The following is a 9,115-nucleotide window of genomic DNA, read 5'->3' as shown; positions in this document are numbered from 1 at the left end:
ACTCTTTCACTGAATTCTCACCACCACACTCCCATTTTACAGGTGAGGAAACTGAGGGCACCTGAGAGAAGAATGACTTGGCTGAGGTGGGCTGTCCCCAGTACGGTCCTACCCAACTTTCATGTGCGCCCCACACCCCAGGAGGCTGACTGCTGGCTCTGTATGAGGATAGTGGGTTCTCTCTGACACGCCTCTTCTCTGGGACTGGAAAAAAGCCATACTTGGCCTGGTGGAAGGAGGCCCTCCCCCGGGAATGGGCCGGGCAGCGCGCCTTTGGGGGAAAGATGGGGGTAGGGTCTGAGGACTAGAGGCCCCTGCATGTTCTGCCGGCCTCGCAGGAGACGAAGGGCCGGCCTATATAAACCCCCTTCCCCGGGCAGTCCAGGCCCCCTACTCACCCCCGTCACCTCCCCGGTCCACGATGGGGAAAGCCCTGGCAGCCTGGGGGTTCACCCGGGAACACCCCGCCTCCCGGGGCCGTGGGTCGAGGCCAAATAAGGCCGGGCTGCCGCGGCCCCGCCCCCATCCCGCCGCTGCCGCACATTCTTCTGCCTTGTAAGGCCCGGCGCCGCGCCCCGCCCCGCGCCCCCGCCGCGCCCAGCCCGGACCCCACCGACGGCCCGCCAGCCTCGGCTCCGCACCCGCTCCGCGCACCGAGCCAGCGCCTTCTCCGCACCAGGTGGGAGCCCGGCGGCCCGGGTGGTCTAGTGTGGGCGGTGTGACAGCCGCGGCCCGAACTTGGGGACGCAGGGAGGTGTCGGAGGGCCTCTGGGCAGGGACAGCTCGTGGGCCTGGCTGGGGCTAAGAGGTTGCTCGGTCTGACGGGGATTCTGGCTGTGTCTGGGCAGCAGGGAGACTGTTCCCGGCTCCGGGAACCAGTGGGCCTATGGCCAGGGAAGACTGTCCGGGCCCTGACCCTTTGCTGTGCAGTTAGAGGTGCCAAGCCCAGGACTCGGGATGCCCGGGAGGACGGGAGGACGTGTGGCTGCCGGTGTTCCCTGCCCTAGGGGACCCATGTGTGTCCTCCAGAGCGTCCGTGTCCCATCCCCCATCTCCTGGGGCAGTAGAGAGGGATGGAGACCGGAGTAACCCCCGTCCACACACACACACACACACACCCCGAGGCTGTGTGCCGCGCCCTGGGGCTTGCCCACTCTGAGCCGTCTGCCCACCTGGGCCAGCTGGGTGGGGAAGTTGCGCCAGGGGCCCTCTGCGGGCTCACCCCGCCCCCCGGCTGGACAAGGACCTGGGCTTCAGAACCTGGTCCCCGCGCCTCCCCAGCCCTCCAGCTGCTCTGGCTGCTCTCAGGAAAGGGTCAGGTAACTGCCTCAGATGAGGTGAGCTTACCAGCAAGGCATCTGGCACTGCCAGCCATAGGGACCATGAGGTAACGGGGGACACAGGCCTTGTCTTTGCTGTTACGGTGGGATTTCAGGCACCAGAAAGGGGGAGGTGGCACGTAGTTGCAGCAGGCCAAGTACCCGCGATATCGGATCGCCGCTGGCTAGGATTCCCAGGAGGATGAGGGGACGGCTCCAGGGCTAAGAGGCCAGCCTGTCTCTGACCCCAGTCCCTCAACCAAGACTGGAAACTGCCTCTGGTCACAAAGAGTCCTCAGCCCCTCAGTAGCCATCCGCCCACCATGAAAGGCCATTTGCCACCCCCAGACCCACCCCTAGCCCAGAGGTCCTGGCTTCCAGTTGGACTCTACCCCTCTCGTGGACACACCACTTCACGGGCCTCAGTTCTTTTAATTGCACGGTGAGGGGCGCCCCACTCTCCCCACCCTGCTTCCCAAGACTGCTGGGATGGACAAACTGTACAGTTCAGTGCTCCAAGCCCTGTCACGGCCCCTCAGCACAAGAGGGCGGAGATGGGGTGGCCAGGGAGGCAGGGGAGCCCAGCTAGTATCAGAGCAGTGGGTGAGCTCTTGGCCACTCCCGCCTTTGGTCGCGGCTTTCTCTCTCATCCTGCCACGTCTGCCCTAGAACTTTACGGGGGCCGGGGCGGGGGTGACAGTGATGATAACCATCACAGCCTCTGCTGGGCACAGTGGACTCCTCCTCATCTGCCTTCTGTGGGTGCCATGAGTCAAAGTTCCCAGAGAACACCTGGCTCAGGGCTGGAGTGGGCCCCTCGAAGCACTAACCACAGGACACGGTGGCACGCCCTGCCGACAGCACCATCCCACTCCCACCCAGGTCAAGGGTGGGAAAGGCTTTTGTCTACCCACCCGCAACCACAGGAGAAACCCTGAGGGCCAGGTGTGTCAGTCCAGTGGGACCCAGTACTACAGGCAGCCGTGGCTCTGGGGAAGGACTGGGGCTGGCCAGCATCCCAGCTCAGGGTTTAAGATCTCAAAGGCCAAAGACGGCAAATGGCTTGAACAGGGTCATGAGACACAGGCCTGGCGACAGATCGAGGAGCACTTAAGGCTTCCTGCAGATCCTCGACAAAGGGACTCAGGGCAGAGGAAAGAGGGCAGCAGTCCTGGGGCCTCGGCCAGGCCCACAACTGCCCCAGCTGAGGGGCACATGACCCTAGGTCTTCAGGGGCACAGTCCCCACTAGCCATGACAAGGGTTCAGGGAGAGCCCCTTGCTGGGCCTCAGTTTCCCCATCTGTACAGTGGGGCCAGCAGACTGGCTGCAGTTGCCTTCATAGTCATTCATTAAACAAGCATCTATGAGCACCACCATGGGCTGAGGTTTAAATCGGGGGACTTACACCAGCCCTGATTGATTGTGAGGGAGAAAGACCTTTACGTGCTTACTGTCAAAGCCAGGGTGGGAGAACTGCTCCCCAAGGGCTGCCTGCAGAACTGGGCTGGAGAAGGAAAGGCATTCCAGGGGGAAGGACCAAGAAGGAAAGTCGGGGGGGGGGGTCTGGGGAGCAGACATAGATGGCAGGAGGGACGCCATGAGGGATGCCATAGCCAGTCAGAGAGCAGAGCAGGAGGGGTTCACACAGGGCCTTTGATGCCAGGCTGAGGGGCCAAGACTTGCTGGGGGAGGGGAGGGGATGGCGGGAACCCTCAAGGGTTTCAAGGTGAAGTGTCTGGGTCTGTATGCAATGGGTGAGACAGGCTCGGAGGCCAGGTCTAAACAAGGGTGACAGGAAGCTGGGCTTCTGAGCCGGGGGGAGCTCTATGCTCCTATAAGCACTGAGGAGTGAGAACAAGGGGTAGGGCCCAAATCAGGTCTATCTCCCACCCTAAGGGGCTGGTCAAGTGTGGACAGCTGGGGGGAAGGGAGACTGCCCAGAGCACTGGCCTTCCAGAACCTCCAGAGGAGGGAGGGCAGAGGGATGGGGAGGAGGAGAGGATGAGGAATGTCAGGAATGCGTGCCGCTGACCCAGCTCCTTCCTGCTGGTGGGGGCAGGGAGCCTCAGAGCCTCTCACAAGGCAACCCACCCTGTAAGCCGGAGAGAGATGGACAGTGTAAATGCTATTAAGGCTTAAAGGAGATAAAGCACGGAAATGGTTGGCACCGAACCCAATCCTAAGTGTCTTACCCAAACAGTCACAGCAAAAATAGCTTCCTCTGTGCCGGGCACCATGCCAGGGGCTTCTTGGGCACTAAGTCAATTAATCCCTTCGGCTGGGCAGTCCTATCCCATTCCCAGATGAGTATACTCACTCAGAGAGGTAGAGGAAGTTGTTTCAGATCACACAGGGCCAACGCTGTATGCTGAGCTGGGTGGCAGAAGCCCCAGGCCTATGGGAGCACGGAGACCGGCCCAGGCGCTGACAGCTGAGCAGGGGCAGGCCAGAAGATTCTCTGGCCTGGGGTCACAGGAGGCTCTCCCACTTACACCCACTGCCTACAGGAAAGCCCCACACGCCCGCAGCCAAGATGTCCAGTAAACGGGCCAAGGCCAAGACCACCAAGAAGCGGCCACAGCGGGCCACATCCAACGTCTTCGCGATGTTTGACCAGTCCCAGATCCAGGAGTTTAAGGAGGCCTTCAACATGATTGACCAGAACCGAGATGGCTTCATTGACAAGGAGGACTTGCATGACATGCTGGCCTCGCTGGGTGAGCAGGGGCGGGGTGTGGGAGTCCAAGTGGGCCCAGCAAGGGCTGCAGCTGGAGCAGGCAGTGGGGCTGCTCATCCCTTACGGAACACTTCCTGTGCACTGACATGAGGCACCCACCCTGGAGAGTAGCTGCCATCACTTTCTCCATTTAGCAGGTAGGGAAACTGAGGCACAGAGCAGTTTGCCACTGGACTTGAACCCAGACAGGCCCACTCCAGGGCAGGACTGCCTCAGGCAGATTTGTGGATCGGGCTGCCCGGTACCATTTGCTTTAAAGAAAGGGATCAGCAACTACAAGAAAGTTTGAACTGCATGGACTTTCCATTGTACAGTGGGGAAACTGAGGCCTTAGAAGGGAGGCCAGGGTATCTGCCCCCCTCCTTTAGAGGTCACCTGTGTCAGGCTCTGAGAGGCTGACTCCAGTGATTTCCCCAGAATCAGAATCAGAGCTGAAAGGGCTCAGGAATCTAGTGCATCTCACCATTGCTCAGATGGGGAAACTGAGGCCCAGAGGCCAGGCCTCCAGACACCAGCCCCCAGCCTGTGGCTCTGCTTCCATATCCCTCCCCATGTGCTAGCCACAGACAACCACCCTCAACCCAAGTTTCTGGTGCCCCCTTCATCCAGGTGAGAGCATCTGGGCCAGACACTGGCTGGGGGAGGGGGTGGTCTCTGACAGTAGAGGCAGCAGCCTATGGCCAGATAGGCCTGAGTCAGTCCCTGGCATTGCCCCTCACAGCTGGGCAGTCCCGCTCTGTGCCTGTTTCCCCTCCTGTGCAATGGTGACCGTGGCCCTTGTGTGCACCCCCAGGGTGTCTGGTGGGAGGAGCAAGCAATGTAGAGGGAGCAGGAGGGCTGACATCACACACTGCGCCCACGCTCGGCACCACACCCCTCCCAGCTTCAGGCCAGACTCACCTGAAGGCTCCCTCCCTGAGGAGGTCACGGGCAGGAAGGAGGACTGAGGCCTGGCGAGGGGAGGAGCTGTGAGTCCCCATGTCACAGCTCTTCAGGCCTCAGCCATCCCATGGGGACAGAGCAGAGTGTGTGAGGCTCAGAGGAGACAGGGACACGAAGACTCTTTTCCATTTATGAGGCAGCGCCTGCACCCGGGGCCCTCAACCCCAGAGACTTGATGACAGGCCTGGGCATCTACCCAGAAAAATCCTCACTCCTGTTTGTAGCTCGTGTCAGTGAGTCCACAGATCAATCATGGCCTCTGGTTAAGAACATCATCCTCTGGGAATTCCCTGGCAGTCCAGTGGTTAGGACTCCACAATTCCACTTGCAGGGGGCATGGGTTGGATCCCTGGTCAGGGAACTCAGATCCTGCATGCCGCACCGGCATGCCCCAAAACAAAGGAACCTCAGGTTAAAAAACAAGAACAGGGCTTCCCTGGTGGCGCAGTGGTTGAGAGTCCACCTGCTGATACGGGGGACACGGGTTCGTGCCCCCGTCCGGGAAGATCCCACATGCCGCGGAGCGGCTGGGCCCGTGAGCCATGGCCGCTGAGCCTGCGCGTCCGGAGCCTGTGCTCCGCAACGGGAGAGGCCACAACAGTGAGAGGCCCGCGTATCACAAACAACAACAACAACAACAAAAAAAAACAAGAGCAGCAAATAATAAAATAATAACAAGAAGCAGCTCTGCAGGTATTATCTTAAATCTCAAAGCAATCCTATTAGGTAGGTGTGATTATCATTCCCACTTTATAAATGAGGAGACAGAGGCTCAGAGAAGTTATGTAATCTGCCCACAGTCACACAGCTACTAAGCGGTAGAGCTGGGATTTGAACCAGCAGTTGACTCAAATCCACAGGGCCAATGCCAATCATTGTTCTGCCCATTTTACAGCCATTGCCTTCTTCACCTTCACAGTTCTCCTCAGAGGCAGGGGAAACAGGCATAGAGCTGGGATTCAAACCCTAGCCTGTGTGGCACCAAAGCTCACTGGTTTAACTACTTTCAAAACTGTGCCCGGGCTGGCTCTACTCCTTACTCGCTGTGTGACTAAGGACAAGTCCTAACCTCTGGGCCTCAGGTCCCACACCTGTGAAGGGGGATAAGCCTGCTGACCTCACAGGTGGTGAAAGTTAAAGCAATAAGGCACATGGAGCACGGGACGCCGTGAGCGGTCAGCAGATGGGGGCCCTTATACTTCAGTGAGCATTACCCGTGGCGGACATCCAGACCCCAGACCTGAGGAGGAAAGTGGTCAAGGCCACCTGCCAGGAGAGCGGGGAGGGAGCAGTCAGAGAGCCGGCCGGCCCAGAGACATGCTTTACAGTTTACAAAACGTACTGTCTCCTGTCTGTGGGGCCATGAAGGGAGGGGACAGGGAGGAGGGAGGGGACGGGAGAGGACAGCAGGCACAAATGGCCCTCCCACCACAGGGAAGAACCCCACGGACGAGTACCTGGAGGGCATGATGAGCGAGGCCCCGGGGCCCATCAACTTCACGATGTTCCTCACTATGTTTGGGGAGAAGCTGAACGGCACGGACCCCGAGGACGTGATCCGCAACGCCTTCGCCTGCTTCGACGAGGAGGCCTCAGGTCGGCAGCCTCTGGATGGAGGCCTGGACGGGGCTGGGCCTGCACACCTCCCCCAGGGCACCCCCACGTATGCCGGGGGGACCCGGCCGCGCTTGCCCCCAAAGGCCAGAACAGAAATCACCCGTTTCTGTTGCCAGAACCATAAAAGCTAGGCTACTTTCTTGTTTTCTCCCCCAAATGCGAGACTAAAACAGCCCACATCCACCAAGCTTTCCCATTTCCTAGTTCACCTGTTGGCCCAACACACCAGGCCTCTGCTTTCTACCCTTCCAGACACCAAACCATTTCAGGCCCTCTGGCCAACGAGGTACAGAAACCAGCCCCCATCCTCGAATCTTCCAAAGGGCTTCTCACAGCCGGTGTCTCCCAGGGACAGGCCAGAGCGATGCTGGCAGTAGCTGCTTCAGCAGTTTCTCAGGGGCCACAGGCACACCACTGGCCTAAGCGTGTTCGAACATTTTCCTGCCATCACAGTCCCCTACCAGCTTGGTATATTTTCACCCCCGTTTTCCAGATCAAACAGGCAAAGAGAGGTTAAGTAACTTGCCCAAGGTCACACAGCTAGAAAGAAGGGGGCGATCAGCATTCAAACTCAGGCAGTGGAACTCTGGGGCTCAGGCTCTTAAAGCAGGACATAGCCAGCACCGCCCCCCCAGCCCCAGGTCCGCTGCAGAAACACCTCGCCGACAGTCCCACGGCGGAATTCTTCCCTATGGGCCCTGGCGACCTTGAACTGAACAGAGACCAGGGCTGTGGCTTTTCCTGGCCTCTCTGGGGTCTGAAAGGGCTGGTGGGGGCCCCGGGGGTAGAGGGTGTTAGGTGTGTCCTGGCCCGAGTTCCTGTCTCATGGCCCTGGCCCTGCCCCCCACCCCCCCACCAGGTTTCATCCACGAGGACCACCTCCGGGAGCTGCTCACCACCATGGGCGACCGCTTCACAGACGAGGAAGTGGATGAGATGTACCGCGAGGCGCCCATTGATAAGAAAGGCAACTTCAACTACGTGGAGTTCACCCGCATCCTCAAACATGGCGCCAAGGACAAAGACGACTAGGCCAGCCCAGCCCCCCTGTGCCCAGGCCCGCGTCCCAGTCACCTGCTCCCTCAGACACTGTCTGCACCGGCTCTGCCCACAAACCCGCGAGCCCACAGGCCCCTCTCTAGAGGATCCTCCCTCTGAGGGGTTAGGGTCCCAGCTCCCAGTGGAGGGAACAGGCTGAGAGAGTGCAGTGCCAGGCAAGGGGCGGAGCCAACGTGAGGCGGGGGTTCCCCCCGTGACCCTCCAAGGAAACCCCATCTTCTTGGGAACTGGGCCAGAAGCTGGACCTGGAGGCACCAGGGGAAGGCCCCTCAAGAGAGCCCAGGCCCCGGCTGTTGCCCGCCCACTCCCAGGCTGCTCCCCACGGGCAGGGCCCTGCGTCCTGGTCTGGGACACCACTGCACGTGCAACCCTGTGCAGGGCATGAAAACCCTTCCCCAGCCACTGCCACAAGCACGCGAACCTCACCCAGGCCCCCTCTCAGAGGACAGGATGCCAGTCCTGTCCCCTACACCCCGCCCAGCCACCAGAACACGCGCCACCCCGCCGGGAGTGCACTCCAGAAGGTGCATGTAGGGTGGGTGTTTGTCTCGGCGAGGCAGAATGTCTAATAGAAGGCTGAGCACTGCCTTTGGTCTGTGTGTCTGTGACTGGGGTGAAATAAAGGAGCCCCCATGCCCCAAACGCCCTCCCACCCTCTCCTTCCATCCCCCGGGGCCGCCCTGATCCTCTCCAACCCAGCCCCTGGCCCAGGGAAGGCTCAGCTGAGACCAGACCAGCAGTGGGGAGCAGACAGAGGTGCTGAGGGGAAAAGCCCTCCTGGGAGGGAGAGGGCAGAGTGGGGAGGACCCACAGGAATCACCACAGCAAATCCCAGTGGGGGGTCTGGGCCTCTGAGGGGGCAGCGGTCAAGGTCACAGTGTTCAGGACCACAGCCTGGATCTCCAGGGTCACTCAGGTGGTCCTGGAAGAACAGGGAGGCTTTGGGAACAGTGAGAAGGGCTCATCCCATTAGCTCAGGGATGGAGATAAGAACGAATGGATTCCTTGCGGGCAGCTCCGGGCAGCTACCAGGTGTGTTCTGAGCTGCACCCGCCACAGCTGGAGGGTCAGTTCAGCCACATGACCAGCAGCACAGCAAGCCAGAGCTTTTCACATCCCACATGTGCAAGAGACAGGCAGACGGGGTCCCTGTTACATCTGAACGATGGGGACACTGACCACGGTGCCTGGAGCATAAGAGGAGGGGAAATAATGGTTGAATGAACAGAGAGTCAATAGGGACAGGGACTGCCTGAGGTCACCCAGTGGGTCTGGGGCAGAAAGAGAGCTGGACCTTGGCCTCTGGACCTTCCATGGGGCTCAGGCCAGGGCTGGACACACCCCACCTGACCCCAGCAGGGAGGAGGTGCTGGGCCCCGCTTGGTCCTGCTGCCTTCCCTAAGGGTCACCCAGAGCCAGCCAGCCACAGTGCATGACGA

The 9,115-nt window shown here is 60.3% G+C and overlaps 1 protein-coding gene across 1 annotated transcript; it reads left to right on the top strand.

Moving 5' to 3' along the window:
- The first annotated feature begins 524 nt into the window (after positions 1-524).
- On the top strand, positions 525-8,264 carry MYL9 (myosin light chain 9). The gene is made up of 4 exons (XM_004272806.3): positions 525-679; positions 3,829-4,038; positions 6,435-6,596; positions 7,477-8,264. The coding sequence occupies exons 2-4, from the start codon at positions 3,855-3,857 to the stop codon at positions 7,647-7,649; spliced, it is 519 nt and encodes a 172-aa protein (XP_004272854.1). The 5' UTR covers positions 525-679; positions 3,829-3,854; the 3' UTR covers positions 7,650-8,264.
- Positions 8,265-9,115: the final 851 nt, after the last annotated feature.

This window comes from Orcinus orca, chromosome 16 (assembly GCF_937001465.1).
Source record: "Orcinus orca chromosome 16, mOrcOrc1.1, whole genome shotgun sequence".
Lineage (NCBI taxonomy): Eukaryota > Metazoa > Chordata > Mammalia > Artiodactyla > Delphinidae > Orcinus > Orcinus orca.
This window is presented reverse-complemented; position numbering and strand designations above follow the sequence as displayed.

Coding starts and splice junctions, on each gene's coding strand:
- MYL9 (XM_004272806.3), top strand. CDS start 3,855: ATGTCCAGTAAACGGGCCAAGGCCAAGACCACCAAGAAGCGGCCACAG. Junction 4,039..6,434: donor TGACATGCTGGCCTCGCTGG/GTGAGCAGGGGC, acceptor CTCCCACCACAG/GGAAGAACCCCACGGACGAG. Junction 6,597..7,476: donor CTTCGACGAGGAGGCCTCAG/GTCGGCAGCCTC, acceptor CCCCCCCACCAG/GTTTCATCCACGAGGACCAC.